General features: G+C 40.0%; 1 protein-coding gene across 1 annotated transcript in view; it reads left to right on the top strand.

The window, feature by feature from the left end:
- ATP6AP1 (ATPase H+ transporting accessory protein 1) overlaps nucleotides 1–21,448 on the top strand; it is a 56,708-nt gene extending 35,260 nt beyond the window's left edge. Inside the window, exons 7-10 of the mRNA XM_040596617.1 lie at nucleotides 4,313–4,554; nucleotides 5,156–5,209; nucleotides 12,561–12,798; nucleotides 20,749–21,448. Coding sequence (XP_040452551.1) covers nucleotides 4,313–4,554; nucleotides 5,156–5,209; nucleotides 12,561–12,798; nucleotides 20,749–20,958 — 744 coding nt within the window. The 3' untranslated portion in view covers nucleotides 20,959–21,448. The remainder of the gene's footprint in view (nucleotides 1–4,312; nucleotides 4,555–5,155; nucleotides 5,210–12,560; nucleotides 12,799–20,748) is intronic.
- Nucleotides 21,449–22,223: the final 775 nt, after the last annotated feature.

The following is a 22,223-nucleotide window of genomic DNA, read 5'->3' as shown; positions in this document are numbered from 1 at the left end:
AGTCCAGGATACCATTAGCCTCCTTTGCCACATTGCTGGCTCATGTTCAATTTAGTGTCCACCAGGACCCCCAGATCCTTTTCTGCAAAATTGCTTTCCAGCCAGTTGGCCCCCAGTGTGTACTGGTGCCTCCTGGGGTTGTTCCTCCCCAAGGGCAGGACTTTGCTCTTCCCCTTGTTGAACTGCGTAAGGTCCCTGTGAGCCCGTTTCTTCAGCCTGTGGAGGTCCCTCTGGATGGCAGCATGGCCCTCTGGTGTATCAGAGGATGAATCCTGGACAAATCCAGTCTCCTCAATAAAACGGAGGGAGACTGCCTGAGGTTTATATGGAATGCAAGGTTCGCCAAATCTAGGGCCAAAATTGAAGTTATAAGATAGCCTAGAGTGGAAAACAAAAAAACCCACCAACCCACAAAACATTAGAAATCATAACAATGTAAACAGTTCAAATTCTCAAAAATACAGATAGTTGGTAACTCTTTGCTTAATGTTGCAGATTTTGAGAGCTCAAAGCACTGTTATGCTACAGTCTGGCACCAAAAGATGAATGAAATAAGTGTAGTCAAATACATTTTGTCTTTGGGGTGCTATGGTAGCAGCTGCAGTGCCTGCCGTCCCCTCCTTGGATGTTGCACCTCATGATGATTCCGGCCATCGTAAATGACCCAAAAGGATTCTTTGACCTCCCCTTTCACAGCATCATAGAATCATAGAATTGTTTAGGTTGGAGTCATGATGTATTTTCAGCTTTTGTCTATACTTGCATGCCCTAAATATTTTCAGGCCCTTCTGCATTTGAAGTTTAATACTATTAAGCAATATCTGGCTTTTATACTGCACTCCCCCCCCCCCCCCCTCCCCCAATAGAAACTAAGATTTTGGTGTGGTTTTGTTACACCAACAAAGGGTTTAATTGTGTCATGGCTAAATTTGGAAAAATTACCATTTGCCATCTAAGTAGAGTATATAAAGAGAATGCACTGTAGTTCACAGTATGGAGGCAGGGACTAGGCTAAGATACAACCTAAAAAGAGAAAGGGAGTGGACCCTTCTTCTTCCTTGCCTCCCTCCTTGAAAGTATGGAAAGACCACCTCTTTCCGCTAGCTGTTACAATGAGAGAAACAACTCCAAGGAGAGTATGTGGTCATACGTCCATGCTGTTAGAAATGAAAAGGAGCTACAAAGACCTCCAGGACAGTTTTCTTATTCTTGATAGGCACACCTGGACATAGCAATTAAAAATCAAGAAGTACAAGACTGGAAAAGGGGGCATAACCATCAGCTGAACTGATACCCAGAAATCCCATGTTGAAACTAGTGTGAAATGCAGCCTGTTTCTATGATTCCTTACCATTCACCATTTTAACCAATGAAAAATTTATTTTCCCAGTATTTTTCTTGTATGTGTTTGCAACCATTCGACTTATATTTGTAATTTCAAATACATAAAATGGCCCCAAATCTTTTTTCTTGTCTCTAGCCATTCTGGTTTGGAACAGCCAACAAAACCCAGCAACAACAAAACAAATGAATAATTTTGGATGTATGGTCTGTTTGCTTTGAAAAAGTTCAGTATGTTGGTGAATCAAAATGTTGCCAGATCAGCTGTCTTCCTCCTTTCCAAGAGAGATGATTCTGTATTAGGAGCCTTTCAAAACAGATCAAGGGAAGAATTTTCTCCAGGCTGCTTCTGTTGCAGGTTTAGTTAGTAATTACAGTCTTCAGTTCTGGTCCAGGACAATGTAAATGGCACCCTTTATTTTCTGTGTCTTATTTAATCAGGTCTTGTGATTGTTCACTGCATATCTGAGATCAAAAATGCCATTGGTAAATCCAGAGGAACAAGGCAATGAGTCACACCTCCCATGGTTCAGATTAGGTAAAGGCAAAGAAAGCAACAGAATAAAATATGGTTTAATGATTGACAACACTGCCACTATGGATTGTTCCTAAATAATCTAATTTGATTTACAAGAATTCAATGTAAATATAATCAATTTCTCAAGGAAGTATCTTGTCATTTATAGTTTAGCATGAAATACAGGCGTGGGGAGAAAGATTTTAATTCAGTAAGCTCATGTTTGTGCAGCAACAGAAGAATAGGAAAACATGCCTGAAACAGAGAGGCAGGGGTGTACTGGGGGAGCCTCCAGCTTCCCACTGCAGGTGAGCTGGAGGGAGCAACTGCCATCTTCTAGGCCTCCAGTGGGTTCTAGGCTGGGGTGTTTCAGAGATCCTTCTTCCAGCCTCCAGACTAAGTTTTCTTGGATTTCTGTGGGGTAATGCTTCCTGATTTCAAATGTGCTGAATTACCTCACCCACAGGTAACTTAGAGAAATGCATCTGCAGGCTGGAAGGATGAATATGCAGGCCGGTAAGTGCTTGGGGGATATTTCTTCAGAGAGCTGATGCTTTCAGGCTTCCGTTTAGTGCAGTGGTCCTGCCTGCCTATAGCTGTGCAAATAAAGACTTGCTGGGCTGCACAGTCTGTATTTTCAGCCACAAATATGACCAAAACAAAGCTCACTTTCAGAAATGTTTTTGGGTGAGATATGTTGCCTCCCTTCTTCAGCATGGTTGAATTTGTTAGAACAGGTTTAATCACGGGAAACGAGTGGATTTCTCAGTCCTTGACACCTCTTCTTCTCAGGCAAACGCTCTTTTGGTTCATATGCTTTTTCAGAGGTGAAAGGGAATCTTTATGTGAGAGCCTCATGGCAAAGTACTGGCAGCAGACCAACAGAAATAAAGCTGTAGTCTTATGATTATATTCTAATAGTGTGTTGTTTTTTTTTATTTTGAGATACTTAACCTGATCCCCCAAGTCAGCCCAATCACAATCTCCAATGTAGCATTGTTTTCAGCTATTAGCAGGCATTTTTTAAAGCCCTCTTTAGATGATACACGGGGCCCACATAGTGAAGTCAATTGTTAGGCAGGATATAATTTAGACTTCAGCTCTTCCTCTCAGTTTGAAATAAAATGATTACATTTCAGGACAGCCTAAGGGAAGATTAAAAGTTTTATATCAAGAGTTGAATATTGTCTTTTGTTGCACACTCTTCTTTTAAAGAAAATGGTATTCATTTAAAATAACGCATGTTCTGATGTATTTGAAAAGGCACTACTCTGAATTAAAAAGAAATTCATAAAGTATGCACGTATGGGAGAGGAAGATTGCAATCTATATTTGAGAGTTTAGTCAAAGGTTTTTAATTCAGCCCATTCTGCTTTGTTCATAGAATTAGGTATCTACAAAGACGCGTTGTAAATAACAGATGGCCCATAGTGTTTAGAAAGCAGCGGTTAAGGTGACAAAATCTTCTGGGGCTCCTCTCCATAGACAGGTTATAAAGTGATACTATAGCCTCTGTTCCAAACTGGAAAATGTTCCTTGCCTGTCTTTAAACCCATTAAAAGTGGTTCCAGGCAATAGCTCCACGTAATTATAATTCTGGTAACCCCTGACACCTCTCATTTCTTGTATCCCAAAGTTATCCTAGGGAAGAGGCCACTTGTAGAATATGAAGTTATAAAGCTGACATGACTTAAAAATAGATGGAATAGTCCAAATATGAACAGAGTAAAAAGTGAGGAGTAAGATATGAACAACAGGATTAAGTTATTGTCTGATAAGGTCAGCTAGCTTTTACTGTTCATATCAATGGGGCTGTTTTACCAAGGATGTCCTGGGCACATTTGTAAAAAAGCATTGCCTATTAAAGGGAATCCCTGGAAAACTCCTAAAACAAAATGTGTATATGCAGTGAAGTCTCTTGTAGGAGTTCACTGCATCAGCCAAATGAGCATAGATCTTTTCCCAGAAGCCATCAGAAGAGTGTACAAACAGCGCTGCTGTAGTTAGGTAGCCTGCTTTCATGGCTGTTAACATGAAGAGCGCAAAAACTTGTTCTTACTACAGGGGGTGGTCACTGAATGTGTAAGTTAAATTTTTTTTGTGATTTTATCACAGAAGAAGAGTTACTTTCTTTCAGTATATTCTTCTGTAAAAAGAAAAAGTATTAGCACTAATTAACACCACTGTCTTAAGGCAGCATTAACAACATAGTTTTACGTTCATTTGCCTGATGTCAGCGGTGCTTGTTTTCACATGTCGACACCTGACAATGGGAACCTAGGTTAACACCATGGCCTCTATACTGCCAATTAAATAGACAGACAATAATAAATATTGAAGTTGATTGAAGGTTTAAGAAGGATGGACGTTCATGGTTCAGAATGGTGAAGGTCTGTGTTCAATTGATATTATCTCTTACAAAGGAGATGAATTGTTAATGTGCTGTTATTCCAGATTTCTAGAAGAACTGATGTGGTGGGGGAATTAAGACGACGATTAATGGCCACTGAGGAAGAAGGCAGTTTATCATATCCTCCTCTGAATGTGACCGCTGGAAGTGATACATGCATCCTTTTTTATGCTAGTAATTTCAGCCTCAAAGCCAACAGTTCAGTTTTTATAGATTTGACAAATGCAACATTTGTAATGCAGAATGTGGATATTTCTTCCTCTGAGTGCTCAGACACCAACACAACGTGAGTAGCACAAGAAATTCCGTAAAATATGTGATTTCTGAAAATTAATCCAAAATGGTGCAATGTCAAGTTAATACCAATTTAATTTTCTTCTAAAGCATCCAAAGTACAAAAATACTAAATTGGATATTCTTAGAAGAAAAAGATTGAGTCAAGATCACAAAATTGTTCAGATGCAGCCCCTTATTTTCACTTTTGTTTTTCCTCTTATATTCCTATTTTCTTGTTTGCTTATATTTGGTCCAAACAGGTTTCCCTGTGCCCAATCTCACAATCACAGAAATCTCCACTGGCATTAATGAGATCATAATTTCATTGTAAAATTCCCTTGAAGGAGAGTATTGCCAGTTACTAGGTAGTAATTCAGCTGGAAGTACATTAATGAAACATGATCTCTGTTTTCCTTTACTTTGAAGCACCTGCTCTTGGGTAAAAAAAAACACTCTAGAAATATTTTGTCATATTTTTCTGTGTACTGAACCTTTGCTATATGACTTCTGTAATTGCCTATTGATTTAGAATATTCCCTCCGATTGAAATGTCACAATGATCTAATTAAAGCTGACTACTCTAACATTAAAAATCTGTTTCTTATTCTTAGACTGTCATTAAAATACACAAAGCCAGTGAATGAAATCAGCAGCCTAGAGATAAGGTAAATTATTATTTGTTCTTAAATAGATCTTTGTGACTTACAAAGCCTGCTTGTAAATTAGGAGCAAAAAAAGAGGAGGAGTTAAGTGAAAATGGTTTTGAAATTATGATTTAATTTCTGTTCTAAGGAGTTACTGTGCAGCAGAACAATAATACAGTCTTTATATAGAGAATATATTAATGTGCTCAGGTAAAGTTCTAAAAAAGTGGTATAGGTAAACAACCATACTGTAAGCCACTGGTATATGCAACATCCTCTTTTTCTAATAGGATCAAACCATGATCCTGTCTCAGGGAAATCTGCGTTATGTGAGCAGTTCTAGGGGCTGAAGTCTACTTGCATGGACAGGGTGGTATTTAGTCCTGATGCAGATTACCAGTGTACTCTGTCAGAGCTAACTTGTGGCTAATGAGGGGTGCAAAAACATAATTCTGCTGCGTGGATGATGACAAGACCATGTTTCTCCTACCATGAGAAAAGGGAAGAAAAGTTAAGGAATGGGAAGACCTGGGATGAAAAGTCAAAGGGAGAATCAGAGAATCATTTAGATTGGAAAAAACCATTAAGATTAAGCCTAGCTGTTAACTTAGCACTGCCAAGTCCACCACTAACCATGTCCCTAAGAACTGCATCTATGCATTCTTTAAATACCTCCAGGGATGGTGATTCCACCACTTCCCTGGGCAGCCTGTTCCAATGCTTGGCAACCCTTTCAGTGATATTTTATTTTTTTAATAATAGCCGATATAAACTTCCCCTGGCAGAACCTGAGGCCGTTTCCTCTTGCCCTGTTGCTTCTTACCTGGGAGAAGAGACCAACGCCCACCTGCCTGCAGCCCCCTGTCAGGCAGCTGTAGGGAGTGATAAGGTCCCCCTGAGTCTCCTCCACTCCAGGCTAAACACCCCCAGTTCCCTCAGCCGCTCCTCACAAGACTTGTGCTCCAGACCCTTCCCCAGCCCCGTTGCCCGTCTCTGGACACGCTGCAGCCCCTCTGTGTCCCTCTTGCAGTGAGGGGCCCAGAGCTGAACACAGGGTTTGAGGTGCGGCATCACCAGTGCCCAGTACAGGGGGACGGTCACTGCCCTGGTCCACACTGTTTGGAATACAAGCCAGGATGCTGTTGGCCTTCTTGGCCACCTGGGCACACTGCTGGCTCATGTTCATCTGGCTGTCAACCAGCACCCCCAGGTCCTTTTCCTCCAGGCCCTTTCCAGCCACTCTGCCCCAGCCTGTAGCACTGTGTGGGGTTGGTGTGACCCAAGTGCAGGACCCAGCGCTGAGCCTTGTTGAACCTCATAGAACTGGCCTCAGCCCATCGATCCAGCCTGCCCAGACCCCTCTGCAGAGCCTGCCTGCCATCAAGCAGACCAACACTCCCACTCATCTTGGTGTCTTCTGCAAACTTACTGAGGGTGCACTTGATCTCCTCGTCTAGATCATCAATACGTAGTTCAAACAGGACTGGCCCAAACACTAAGCCCTGGGGAACACCACTTGTGACTGGCCACCAACTGGAGGTGACTCCATTCACCACCACTCTTTGAGTACTTGCAGCTGTTGCTCTCACTACTGGACTCTAGGGATGGGGAAAGCACCTGCTACTGTTTGAGGGCTGCCACACAGCTGCTGGTCATTAAACCTCAGTTCTCTCCTCAGCAGCAGGAACAGCAGTTAAAAGAAATTTTTGTAGACTCTGGTAAAGATGATGCAGCCTGCTCTTTTCAGTTAGGTACCTCAGCTAATTGCTTGAATTTATTTGGGAAGAACTTGCACTGAATTAAATTTGCATATACCAGAGGACAAACTAGATGTTTGCTTGGGCAGCAGAAGGACAAATGACTTTTGCAATCTAAAATACTTTTGACATCTTGAATAAGGGGAATGGAAATCGAAGGAAACCAAAGAGGGGAAGTTTAAAGTAACAATGTAGGAGACAATCAGACCATGAACAATGTTTTAGTAGGAGAGTAAAAAAGGCATGTGGCACTAAGATGATAAGCATGGGTGAATAAATACTATTATTTACACTGAGGTAGAAGGACAGTCTATGTTTAGGTAGAAGGACCTCCAGAAGGACTTGTGTTGAACAGAGTCAGTGATGTGTTTGGAGTTATATTTGGAGTGCAGAAAGACACTTACAAGAGATCACGGTAAGTGACAAAAAACCACATATGCTTTGTTATTTAACATCTCCTCTCCTCTCTAAGTATCTAGAGCTTTGTGAAAGAACATAATGTACAGATAAGCTTGCTGTTAGTATTGTATTTTTACTTTTTTGACTATTGTAGTGAACTGTGCATAGGATCCTTGAGACTTGTTCTTGGTGATGGAGTCAAGCATTTCTTGGTTTCAGTACTGTAAAGTAGCAAAGGGGCATGCATTTCCATGAACACCATGGGGAATGAAGGAAACATTTTTCTTGGATCTCATTCCAAAAATACTGTTCTCAAACCAAGACTCTGCCCAAGTTGTGTCTTTACTTTTAGTCTAATATCACTTTCCGTGGTGCTGCCCTGGTGCTTCTCTGCCTACTGTTTGCTGGTCCTGTTTCACTCTTGTACAGACAGACCTACCACAACAGTGCCTTGGATTTTCATTCTGTGTCTTTGCTCATACTAGTGCAGCTCCTAGCTGCTGTCCTGTAATCTTTTAGTGTATGAATGAATCTGGTTGCTTTCTACGTTTGTTCTGAATGTGACCATCCTCAGCATAACACCATGCTTTCTTCTAAAATTACAGTTCCAAGAAAATAATATGAATCATAAAGCACTTGAAAATCTTACAAAGCGTGACACTGTGCTGCAAAACTAGCTACCAAGTTAATTGATGGAACTTGGAGGATTATTTACTTTAAAGTAGTCAACAAGTTTTGCTCAATTATAGAACAGGAAATCGCAAACATTAGGATGCTATTATATGAAAAAATACTTCAGCAGTTGAAACATTTGTCTTAGATTTTGATTGCTACAACAGACATAAGAAGATCAAATGTAATCTTAGTGCATGCATATGGACTTAATGAGGATTATTCAGATTTACATTTAGTCATCAGTTAAAATCTTATGATTTTAATTATTGGAAGAAAACATTAATGTGGTCATGAATTTGAGGTGCATCTGAAGAGATTTGAAGCAATTCTGCAGACTAACTGTAAATTAAAGAAGAAGATCAGTACAATAGGTGAATGGTTCATGTTTTCTCTCTTATTATGGGATATTTTTTATATTCTTTGATCCTGTTGTAGTAAAGGTAGAAATATTCATAAAATTTCTCTTGACCTGTGCTGCTTTTTGAATATATTATAGCTAAATACCAAAATGCATAAACAGCCCTTAAAGCTGGGATAAGAAACTCAGTCTCCACAATAGGTGGACTTGAAAAGAGAGTAGGTGAAGTCCCGACCAGTGTCATGCACAGTAAGTATTTAAAGTAGCATAGGCTGGCTGTGTTTTACAGGAGAATTTCATTTATTTCATTGAGCTAGGTGTAATCCCGATTTGTAATAGGTGCTCGGGCCATTTCAACACAAAAAAGCCTAAACTGATTATTTTTAATGTGTGACACAGGTGCTTAGCAATAAAAAAATAGAATAGGGGAAGAAGGTGTGGAGTGGCTTCGAGGGTAGTCATTGCGTGGGCGTTCCCTGTGCATTGGCCTGCTTGGGAGAGGTAGATAGTGATTGCTTCAGTATCACTTTTTTTCCCCTCTTGCCTTCATTTATTAAGCTGTCTTTATCTTGACCCACTATTTTCCTTATTTTCACTCACTATTCTGCCCCGCTGTCCTGTTGGATTATCTCTTGATTTAAGAGACAGTTGTTCCATTTTAGGCCTCCATTAGCTACCATAATACCATATTGCGTGGCATATAATGCAAAAAACAAGATATACTTAACAGAACCAGAACAATCCATTGATCTTTTCATGAATCAGGAACAGTTTATTCACCTTGTTTGTCTTGTCATGTCTATTTCAAGAGCTCCTAAACGCCACAGAGATACATTACAACCTCTGTTTTGGCCTTCTGGTTCACTTTGATTGCATTTCTTGTTCAAGATGACTCCTTGGTAAGATTACAATCCACCTCAATAAACAGGACACAAGCAGGGCAAAGAGGTGGGAAGCAACAGAGCTTAGAGCCATGAATGCATTTTTTTCCCTTCTAAGGGCCATTTACTCAGGTCTAGAAGAGCATCCCTTGAAGGCAGAAAGTGACACCACAGAGCACCACATTCAAAAAGCTTGATTTTTTGGTCAATAAAATAGGCTCTAACTTCAGCAGCTTGAGCTGGATCCCGACCCTGCCCTTACCGCTGCTAGCCTACCACCTCGTGCTGAGCAGCTAGTCATATCCCACCTCCTACTACTAACAGCTGCAATAGCTGCTTCATCCTATGCAAACAGCTGCCATCTCCTTCTCTAGCAAGAGCAGCAGTCCCATTCAGCCTCCTGCATTTGCCACCGAGAGGTGAGCTGTTAGGAGTGGTTGTAGAGTGGCTTTGGTTGTGCTAAGTTTACAAAAATTTACAAAAGTGAACTCGTGCTGTAGCAGAGGTATGAGCAGTGGGCAGCAGTTTTTGCGGGAGGAAGTATCATCTCAGCTCTCTCAGCAGCTGATGACATCCAGGTATCCAAGAACCTGTCTATCATCTCCTTTAGGAAAACGTGTCGAAGTGGATGGAAGTGCAGAGTATTAGTATTTTCCCTACTGACATTGATAAGTACTTGACTGTTCTTGTTGCTCATAGCATGTATAGAATAAATTGACCTAAGAACCATGTTTTAAAGTCTTTTACCTACCAGTCGCATTTGTCTTTGAATCTTTGAAACAGTAACTTCTTTCTCAGAAATATCTCTCCCTGTAGCGAACAGCCACATGAGAACATGATGGGTAACAAGTGGTGGCATTTAGAGTTCACATGGTTATCTGGCACGAAGGGAGTCTGGCCTATGAGCAGGAATTGTTTGTGCCACAATATGTAAAGTACGTAATGTCTGTGTGAAAGTTTGCTTCCTGTCTTGGCTCTAACGTTTAATACAAACACAGCATTTCTTATAAAAGCCAAGATACTTTCAGTTCTGCAGGTAAAATCTTTATCTCTTCACCCCTTGTCATTAATTTGGTATATTGTGCTCATTCTATTTGCTGTCTACTCATATGAGAAAATATTAAACTAAATGAAGTAATGCTATTGATTTTTGTCCTTTGCATGACTTTTTTGTAATTTAATGAATTATAGTTGTACCAATTAGCAGTTAAGAGCATGTAGTTGGAGGCTATTCACTATCAGTTGTTTGGAGAAATGCTGAGGATAAAAGCCCATGTTATTAAGTTAACCGTGCTCATCTAGTTCATTAATTAGTACGTTAATTCTCACAAACGTGCAAGTAAGATAAAATTTTAGTCTTTGGTGTAACATGAAGATACAGCGTTCTCTTGGAGGTCGCTTTAGACTGTAATTACATACATAGCCTTATAAAAACCTGGTTGTTCATATGGGAAGTCTCCAAAGAATTTCCTTGTTCACAACTTAGCTTCTCAGCAAAAGTACAGAGCACACCCAGCATCTGTGGTTGGCACAAACATTTAAGTAAACTTCTCTGTGCTTGTAGCTGGCTGTCAGCTAGTGTCTATAGCATTGCTACTGAAACACCATGTAAATTCTGTTCAGATTGTGCTCTATATCAGGAAAAGGTTCCTTTCTTCTAGCAGTTAATAACTAGGCTAATACATGCTTTAATTTTGTAACTTCATCACTATAACAATATATTTTCCATAAATATTTGTGAATGTGTACTAGATGAAATTCAAATATTTTTTTTTTTTCTATTTCACTGATGCTTGCAGCTGAATGTTGAATGGAAAGAGATGTTCAGGCTCAAAATGTAATGGATGCCATAAAACAGAATATCCTTTTCTCACCTGGATGACACTTTGAGTTCTGGGATTACTTCTGTGCATTTTGAAACTCTTGAGGATTATGAAGTTATATGAACCAAAAGGCACAGATAATTAAAAAAAATACAAATTAATTACTGTAGTAATTTAACTTGTCAAATTTTGTGTGTTATCCCTAAGGAATATTTTGTGGAGTTTAGACTCTATGTTGTCAGATGACTTGCTACCGAAAGAAACTGATTTGAACAAACAAGCAATATTCTACAACAGAGAATATTCTCCATGTATATATGTATAACCTATAGAACATAATATTTTCTGTATTGTGGCATATTTATAGATGACCGTGTATTTTTCAGACCTATCATAATTGCATCTAAGTATTACCCCAAATTTTACAATTCACATACAGTGTTATCCATTTTGGATAAACATATTAGAATATTTCATTTTGTAGCAAGTCTCACGCAGTGTTAAAAGGATTTCCCTTCTAAATTCTTTATGTTTATCAATAAGCCATAAATAAATAAATAATAATCAGCAAACTATATAGAGCAACACATACACAGACCAAGCAGGTTTAAAGTATTAAGCAACATGCAATAAGGAGAAAAGTTTATAATTTCCTTATAGGATAACTTGAATACTTAAAAGTATCTGGGTAAAAAGTGGTAGACTAGGACATAGTCCTGATCTGTAAAGCATCAGGATGTACTTCTGGATGTTCTCAATTATTTCTGTTTCATAACATTTGGGAGGTGTTCAAATTGCAGCAGTAGTAACATATATATATAAAAATCCCATAATTATAAACCTGGAAACTGCTACAATACTGCACATACCCAGACCTTTTCAAGAAGAGAAAATATTTATTTCTGTCTAAACCACTAAAAATTGGGAAACTAGAGGTGATGACCCCTCCCTACCCTCCAGTGAGAGAAAACTCTTTTACTGCAAATTCAGACATTTGCAAAGGAAACTGCAATTTAGGCATCTAAGCCAAGGAAGAATTGCAATGATAAATCAGAACGGTTATTATGCCTGTACCTATCATAAAAGCAATTTTCAAAAAATGCCATAAAATGTTTACTGAGAGCCACTGCAGGTCTACTGACAGTTTCCCAGGTTCTCCGCCACTGATTATAAAGTGTTGGTAACTGATTAAATACTGCACTGGAAGGGGCCATTGAAGAATGAAATTGCATTTTCTCCTTGCCTGCCAGAGCTATGAAAGCTGTGCTTGTGAGATGAAACCCTTAAGTAGTAAAAACATACTCAGTCTCTTCACTTGTGAACAATCCTAATGACATGGGAGGCCAAGCTAAGATACCAACTGTGATGTTTGCAGCTAGCAATAGTGAACATTTATCTGCCACTAGTACTTCATCAAATGAGTATTAACTTTTTCCTTCTGTCATTTTGACTTCTTTTTCCTCTCTGTTGTCTTTCTAGGTTTTTAATGACCAACAAGTTCTACGGAAGCTCAGCTAGAAATTGGTCCACTTTAGATTCAGTTGAGATTGTACAAGATGGAGAAAAGTTTGCTAAATTTAATGTTTCTGTCATCTCTGCTCCTGCAGAGTATTCATTTCATTGTCAGCTGGTGGGAACAAGCAATCACTATCCTGCAAGGCTGATTCCATCCAACGATGAGGCAAAAAACTGGGATGTTTTCATTTCCAGGTTGCAAGTGAGTACACATTGCCATTTCAGAGATAATTCCAAGAACTATTACTTGCTATTGTAGGTGCTGAACGATAGGCATTCATAATGCCCTTACTTTCATTTCAGACTGAGCAAAAATGTAAAAGAAAAGCTGTTCCCCCTAGGTGAGCTATTCAATAAAGGGGTAAAAAAGATGGCAGTTGATAAACAACAAGAACATGAAAGCACAGCTTTGAAAAACAAAGCTGAAGTTGTCCACAGAAAAGAAAAAACAATAAACCCAAATGCGCTTAATCAGGCAAAGAATGACTAAGTTTCCATGCCTGTTTAATGAATTGGGCTGCTATTGGAAACGTGGGCCTCTCCATGTGGGTGGGTTTATGCTGCTTGCTTTGTTTTTATTTGATTTTTTTTTTGCACTTTGTTTATCTAGGAAAGTACAGCTTAGTGTGGTTACTGTTTCCAGTGACTTAGACTGTCTATACTCCTACAGACAGAAACAAAGCCCAATGAAATTAGATTTGATTGAAGGTTTGACATTGACTTCAATCAGGAGCAATACTAGGTCCTGCATGGCCCAGAAGGAAAGTAACTGGCTTTTTAAATTATTTTTTTTAATGAGGCATAAATTTTCAGTGTATTTAGTGCAGTAGTACACACTACATATGTGAGATATAGATGAGTGCATCTTTATTATTTTGAGCATTGATCTTGACTTAGGAGAAGCACATTAACATTCATATCTTAAAACAATATTGCACTAAGGGATCTGTTCGATTAAAGAGGTCATGGAAACAATAGGAATAATTCCAGACAACTGGACTCTATTTTTCAAAGATGAGCTAAACCATGATAACTGAATACAAATGCTGATAGAAATGTATTTATGATTTTGTTAATAAAGCTCAATAATCTGAGTCCAGATTTGACATTTCTGCTTAAACAATGGGAAACTCAGAGGAACAGCATTGGTGCTGAGATATATTTTCCACAAATTCCAGGATCGAGTCCCATTTTTTTTGAGAAGCAACATAGCACTATACACCAACTTTGTGAAGGTTCCTCCTGATGGTATTTTTTATAAAAAGGCCTGAAAATACCTGAGTCCATGCAACTGCACGTAGCCTCATCAACTCCCTGAAGTTAGACTTTGGCATCACTAGGCTATGAAAGTACATGTGGTATGAAATGATGAAGTGTCCACTTACAATGTATCTTTTCCTTGAATTTTTATATACATTGATATTGCTGCCTTCTTAAAGCTTCGAGAGGGGCCTTGCTCCATCTTAGTAGGCATCCTTTTATTGGGGTCTTGATCAAGAGTAGAAGCAGTGGGTTTCCCACTTTCCTTATTGATTTGGAGCAGCAGCTGCTTCCACTGTTCGGACAACAGAACTTCTAGTTCCTCTTGGGAAAGGCCTCTTTCTCTCATAAAGTCCTAACCATGGAACACAAGCTGAGAAGTCCCGCTCTGATCTTTTCTGTTGTGTGAGAAAACAGAAAGTCAACATTCTGGGCTTGTTTCTAAGTTCTCACTGAACCAGATCATACCTTTTCAAGCATCTTCCACCGATACATAGTGACGTCTGATTGATGTCAGTATAAGTCTTTGTTCTAGAATGAGGTTTAGAAAACCCCAAGCTCAGTTGCATGGACAGAAAAGCACACCAGATATGCTAAGTGGTTGCAGCCAGCATAAAATCTTGTCACTGAAACTGAGGAACATGATTTTCATGCCAATGTTATGCGATGAATTAGAAACCAGGATCTAGCTGGTGCGATTGCGCTTTGCAATGCTGGGTGTCTTGAAAACAGTATCACTGTATTAGAGGGGCATGGCACCCGCGCAGTGAAGCCTTGCATAGCTCTTTCCAAAGCCAGGAGGAACTGATGCAGCATTTTACTTTACTTCTGGAGCTACCTCAGTCACTACCACCTAAAAAACCTCTGTGGGATACTGTCTAGGTGTAGCCATAGCCTAGGATGTCACCACTCGGAACTGTACACAGTACCAAAACTGCTCTGGTTTTGGTGGGTTTTTTTTGTTGGGTTTGATGTTGTTACAGGAATAGTTGTTCTACCATGATATCTTTTATCCTTTTGAGGATCTCAGAATTGTCTATGAAGTTAAAGAGGAGGCTGCCACGCCACCAAAAGCACATTTCTTTAGCATGTGTCATAGTGATTTAGAAGTCCCCTTGTTCCTAAGAATAACTTCCAAAAACTTTAAAATCAAGAATATTAGGACTCTTTGTTGTTAAAATATTTCTAAACTCAAAAATTAGATGTTCAATGTACACTTAAAACCCATGAAAACAACATTTTATTTGAAGGCTTTGTCAAAGGTCAAGTGATGAGAAAACTCCATTCAAAAAAATATGTTAAAAATTAACAGCAAATGCAGACTAGTATAACCACGACAAATGACGCTTGTCCAAACACTAAAATTAAAAAGTTCCACAGTACAGAGCCCTGTATCCAAAAGGCTTTTACATTCATAAAAATTAGAGATTACCATGTGAGTATTTTTAACTTTTCTATAGGTAGAAATGTTGCTAGGAGTCACATTTTTATCTCCTACCTGGATTCTAACACCCCCACAGAAATGATAAAGCTTAGAAAAACAATAAAAGAACGCTGCATATATTTCATCTCCCGCCTGAAAGTAGACATAGCATTTTAAGAATGTACAATTAAAGCTTTCAGCTCAAAGGTTCAATAAGCATAATCCTGCTTTAAAAAAAACACACAATAGGATTGACATAATAAAATTCAGTATTTCTGGATCTAAATCAGAAGTGGTAAAGCGTTTCTAAACTGAATATACCTGTTAAGTGCTTCAAAGAGTTCTTGTAAATTTGGTAACAAGTGTGTATTGTTTTCCAGAATTTCATCCATTTTTTTTTAAGCATAAATGACATAGATCTTCACCTGCTTTCTGTTTTCATTGTAAATAGGTCTTTCAGATTAGATTTCATGACTCCTATTCACATTTTCATCTGTTGTCAAAGCAGTGGCTTAACAAGCGAAGCCTTTGGTGATCACCTCTATTCTCCAAAACTGTGCAGTTATCCAAGCCAAAGGCTTATACTTGCTAATCCTGCTTTAATCAGAACTCTGATTGCCTACAGTGAAAGCAGGCAGTCTTTGCAAGTCACCTACCACGATCTGGCTTGGAAAGATTCTTCTAAGAGGCCCATAAAATCCTGACATGCTGAAATCATCTTCACTCCACAGTACCTAAAGAGCCTTTAGTTCTGCGTATGATAATAGTTTTATTAATTGGTATTCTGGAAGGTGTAGACGTTGGCTTTAACATGCATATTACATACATATTTAGGTGCCTGAGCCATGAATGAACTCAAACCCCGAGTGCTTACTGGTGCAGCACGGTATGCAAACCACTAACATTGGTACCAATAACTTTCCTAGGAAGTACGAATTTTTATTACCACAAAGCTTTCCATTTATTTTATCATAAAGCATAGAGTAATCATGGAATGGGACCATAGAAAAGTAAAGATCCATGATCTTCTGCTTCCTTGCTTATTTTCTGGTGAGGGAAATGATTTAAATAAAATAATCCTTTTTTTATTTTTTATTTTGTTCTATAATATTTTATAGAAAATAGTTTTAAGGTCTCATTTCTTTACTGGTGGATTTATGGTGTTTGGTGCTTTCCTCACACACCCATTTTAAAGAACTTGTAAATACATAATAATCTCAGTCTTCATTTTTCTTTGTAAAATTATTTAAGAAAGACTCAAAATCACATACTAGATTAATTCTTTCCTTCCTTCATTTCCTTCCACCAGTCAGATTCCCTTCCTTCTGAAGAAATCAATGCTTATGTCATCACATGCATCTGTGTGGAAGGGGGATTGTCTTCCCTTTCTTCATAGTTCTCTGATCCTCTGATTGGTTTTAACAATTTTTTTAGAAGGATAGGGGGCTCAAAGGCATTCACTTTGTTATATATTTTGCAAAATTGTTGGTTAGGCAGAAAACAGATCCCCAAAGTAGCTGATTTTTCTGAGGGAAATAATATGGTAGGACCTCAGTCAGTGGCAGACATTGAGAATTCATTCGAAGGAGAGATGTTAGAGATTTTTTTTAACTGCTGGAAAAGCTTATATAGGTTTCATATGTTAATAGAAAACATAGATCCCCCACCTCAGTGAAGCAAGCCCTCTCCTGTTTTGAGCCTCTGTTGTCTAAGGCAGTGGGAAGAAAGGTTTCACAACTGTTTTCTCTTTGAATTTTCACTAAAACCCACCCAAAAAAGTCATCTTCATTAGATGCATTTTAAAGTATGTTTCAGGAGTTCTGCTTGTCAAGGAGTTATTAACTAAAAATCTCAGGGTATTTCAACAAATCTTACAATCTCGGGAGCCCTTAACTCCAATGTCTTTGAGTGCTTTGAGTCTCCTGGTCCTTAAGTGGTCATTGAGCAATACTGATCACACATCCCCTTTAGGACTCCTAAACATAATGAAGATTTCTGAAGTGGGAAACCTACTTTTTGCCAAATAAATGAATTCTGCATCTTTAATATAATTAAAGAGGGGGTGTTGCCCTCTATGTCAATGACCAGGTGGAGTGCATGGAGCTTTTCCTGGGGATGGATGAGGAGCTGACCAAGAGCAGGACTCAAAGGAGGGCAGGGACAAGTGACATTATCCTGGGGGTCTGCTGCAGGCTGTCTGACCAGGATGACTGAGTAGATGATTCCCTCTATAGAAAGTGTAGAGGACTGAAGGCAGTGGGTTGATCAGCATTGATAACATGCAGCTGTGGCCTTGCCTCGAAGGCAGTGGGTTGGTTGACATGGATGATGTGCAGCTGTAGCTCGTTCCTGCTAAGTGGTTAAATAGCCCTGAGGATGGTGGGAGAGGGGGTCAGATGGAGGAGAAGCAGTGGTTTCTGGAGGAAGGAGATACAGCACAGACAGTAGAATCTGACCAACAGTAAAGCCTTGTTGCAGTCTACTAGTTTGATTGTGCTGCAACAATTGGTGCCCCATGTGAGGCTGACTGAGTTGGACTCCGACTACAACAAGAAAAATAGGAGCAGCCTCACATTCACAAGACCACCTCATGGGGGACTGCAGACACCTTGATATCGGTTGGAGGGACAACACAGCAGGCCATGGGTAATCCAGGAGGTTCCTGGAATGTGCTGAAGACAACTTCCAAGTGACAGAGAAGCTAACAAGGAGAGATGCCATGCTGGACCTTGTCCTCACCAATATGGAGGGACTGGTGGGGAATGTGAAGCTTAAGAGTAGCCTTGGCTGCAGTGACCACAAAATGATGGAGTTCCAAGATCCTTAGGGCAGCAAGGAGGGTGCACAGCAAGCTCACTGCCATGGGCTTCAGGAGTGCAGAATTTGGCCTCTTCAGGGACCTGCTTGGTGGAGTACCATGAGATAAAGCCCTGAGGAGAAGAGGCACCCAAGAGAGCTGGTTGATATTCAAGGATCACCTCCTCCAAGCTCAGGAGCGATGCATCCCAACAAAGAGGAAGGCAGGCAAAAAAACCAGGAGGCCTGCATGGGTGGACAAGGAGCTCCTGGACAAACTCAAACACAAAAAGGAAGCCTACAGCAGGTGGAATCAAGGACAGGTGGCCTGGGAGGAATATAGAGGAATTGTCTGAGCAGCTGGTGATCAAGTTATGAAAGCTAAAGCCCTGAAAGATTTAAATATGGTTAGGGACATCAACAGCAACAAGTAAAGCTTCTACAGGTCTGTGGGTAATAAAAGGAAGACTAGGGAAAATGTGGGCCCTCTCCGGAAGGAAATGGGAGACCTGGTTACCTGGGATATGGGAAAGGCTGAGGTACTCAATGGCTTTTTTGCCTTGATCTTCGCTGGCAAGTGCTCCAGCCACACTGCCCAAGTCACAGAAAGTAAAAGCAGGAACTCGGAGAATGAAGAATCACCTGCTGGAGAAGAAGATCAGGTTTGAGAACATCTAAGAAACCTGGAGGTGCACAAGTCCGTGAGACCTGATGAGATGCATCCACAAGTTCTGAGGGTACTGGTGGATGAAGTGTCTAGGCCACTATCCATCATATTTGAGAAGCTGTGGCAGTCCAGTGAAGTTCCCACTGACTGGAAAAGGGGAAACGTAATCACCATTTCTAAAAAGGGAAATAAGGAAGACCTGGGGAACAACAGACTGGTCAGTCTCCCCTTGCTGCCTGGCAAGATCATGGAGCAGATCATCCTAGAAACTGTGGAGGGGTTACCCACACTTTCTCTACTCATAAAGAAGTGGGGACTATTGAGGAGTAGCATTCCTCAAAGGTCAGTACTTGGACTGGAGCTGTTTAACATCTTTGTCAGTGACATGAACACTGGGATCGAGTGCTCCCTCAGCAAGTTTGCTGAAAACACAGAGCTGTGTGGTGCGGTAGACACACTGGAGGGAAGGAATGTCTTCCGGAGGGACCTTGACAGACTTGAGAGGTGGGCCCATGTGAACCTCATGAAGTTCAACAAGGCCAAGTGCAAGGTCCTGCATGTGGCTCAGGGAACTCCCAAGCAGAAATACAGGCTGGGAAGAGGATGGATTGAGAAAGCCTTGAGAAGAAGGACTAGGGAGTATAGGCTTATGAGAAGCCAGCCATATCTATATCCTGGGCTGCATTAAGTGTGGCCAGCAGGTCCGAGGAAGGTGATTCTTCCCCTCTGCTCTCATGAGACCCCAACTGGAGTGCTGCGTTCAGCTCTTGGGGGCCCCCAACAGAAGAAGGACAGGGACCGATTGGAGTGAGTCCAGAAAAGGACCAGAAAGATGACCAGAGGGCTGGAGCACCTCTCCTATGAAGACAGGCTGAGAGAGTTGGTATTGTTCAGCCTGGAGAAGAGAAGGTTTTGGGCAGACCTTACAGCAGCCTTCCAGTACCTAAAGGGTGCCTATGAGAAAGCTGGAGCGGGACTTTTTGCAAGGGCATGTGGTGACAGGGTATGGGGGACTGGCTTTAAACTGAAAGAGGATAGATTTAGATTTGTTGTTAGGAAGAAATTCTTTACTATGAGGATGGCAAGGCACTGGAACACGTTGCCCAGAGAAGCTGTGGACGCCTGTCCTGGTTTCAGCTGGGATAATTTTCTTCTTAGTCACTGGTACAGTGCTGTGATTTAGATTTAGTAGAGAATAATGTCGATAACACACTGATGTTTTAGCTGTTGCTAAACAATACACCACGGACTTCCCAGGTTTCCCATGCTGTGCCAGTGAGCTCGTGCACAAGAAGCCGGGAGGGAGCAGAGCCAGGGCAGCTGACCCCAACCAGCCAAAGGGATGTTCCATACCATAGAATGTCACGCTCGGTATATAAACTGGGGGGAGTTGGCCAGGAACCACTGATCATTGCTTGGGGACTGGGTGGGCATCCCTCAGCAGGTGGTGAGCAATTGCACTGTGCATCACTCGTTTTTTTCCATTCGGGTTTTATTCCTCTTTCTCTCCTTTTCATTAGTTATTATTATTATATTTTATTTCAATTATTAAATTGTTCTTATCTCAGCCCACAAGTTTTATTTTTTTCCTTATTCTCCTCCCCATCCTGCTGAGGTGGTGGGGGAGGGAGTGGCTGAACATCTGTGTGGTACTTTGTTGCTGGCTGGGCAGCTAAACCCATGACAATGCCCCATCCCTGGAAATGTTCAAGGCCAGGTTGGATGGTCTTGTCAAAGGTGTCCCTGCCTAAGGCAGGGAGGTTGGACTAGATGGTCTTTAAGGTCCCTTCCAACCCAGACCACTCTACTATTCTATGAATATCCTGGGTGAAAAGGGGACATGGAAAACTGTCATGCAGAGGATTTGGTTCTCACACTTTTTTAACATGCAGAGTGTGAGTGGTAATTAACAGGTGCATTTTCTGTAATTACCACATATATTCTGAAACTAGGGCCTACGGTCCATGCTTAATTCCACTCATCTATTTACCTTTTTTCATTTTCAGATTCAAGGCTTCAATGTTGAAAACAATCAGTTTTCCTATGCAAGTGACTGTACAGGTTTCTTCACTCCTGGAATCTGGATGGGCTTGGTGACATCTATACTTCTACTGTGGATCCTGGCCTACGGAATCCATATGATCATGCAGCTCACAACAAACAACAGATATGATGATCCCAAAGGTCCAGCTCTGTCAGTTCCTCAGACAGAGTAGCCATGCTGTTATTTCCTAGTCTGATATTTATGTTTTTTACAACCTACTACATAATACGTGTAACCTGAAAAGATATCATAGCAGAAAGGGATAATTCAAATACATATATAAAGGATCCTTATGCTTAGCAACAAGAATAATTCTACTTGTTATTGTAATTTGTTAACAGCTGTCTGTGTTAAGGGTCTGAGGTGAGGCTGTGGAGGTTATTACTCTATTTGGTTATTAGAAAGACCACTACAAACTGCATTCCAATTAACTGTTATGGCAAAGAAGGGTTATCAGAACAGAGATAAATGGGAAGGATGAATAACTTACTTGATAGGAAACTATATATTGAAATTGTTGGTCTCTCTCTAAAGGCTCTTTAGTAAATGTGTCACATTGATGCTACGTTTTAAGAAGACTGAACTGTGTCTTGTCATTTTTTTCTCTTGAGAAAACCTTCCAGAAAAGTACAGAACTAATAAAGTATAATTTACTAAATAAACAGTCTTGAACAGTCTTTCCAAAGTATTTCAAAGTATTGTTCAAATGTGGTATCACAAATTAAAATGGGTGGATTAAGGTTTATGTTGAGTAACTAACTCATATGTTTGGTTTAGCCATGGACAACTGATGGAGTTCCTAAACAATATAGGTCCTTGTAAAAACTGATCACAAAATTATATTTGGTGTTATGACAATGAATGCAACTTTTCAAGTTCATAACCTAGTATGATTCAATGTACGGTGCAGACAGCATCTTAACAGGGATAAGGTAATTTTTTTAGCAACCCTCCTTTTCCAGGTATCTTTGGAGTACTTAGGAAGTTTGTACCAAAAAAGAAAATAAATTTTATGTAAAGTCATTAGAAGGACTGTGCTAATGTACTGTTGAACTCTGAGCATGTTTATGGTCATCTCAATGATTCCAGGAGCCTGAAAACATTCAGAGTATGCTGAATTCTTCTGCAATTAATAAAGACACTACATCTTCTCATTGGGCAATCTGACTATGAAGTGAATTACTAAATGTTATGAAAAGCTAGGAAATAGTAAAAGAGCAATGATAAAATGGTAAAAATTTATAAAAGTAACATTTTCATTCTTCCTTCTGTAACTTCCATTATGACTGTTCATGTTCTGTTAGTAGCTAAAGAATAAAAAGGTATCATTTTGACAAAATTACATTTGTCACATGAGAAAAATTCTACCTTTTCTGGTCTTGATCCATGTCATAGGATAATGATACAGAGGAAAGACAGAATCGACTGTTTAACTAG

This window comes from Falco naumanni, chromosome 5 (genome assembly GCF_017639655.2).
Source record: "Falco naumanni isolate bFalNau1 chromosome 5, bFalNau1.pat, whole genome shotgun sequence".
Classification (NCBI taxonomy): domain Eukaryota; kingdom Metazoa; phylum Chordata; class Aves; order Falconiformes; family Falconidae; genus Falco; species Falco naumanni.
Note: the sequence above shows the minus strand (reverse complement) of the source record. Positions and strands in the feature narration are given on the sequence as shown.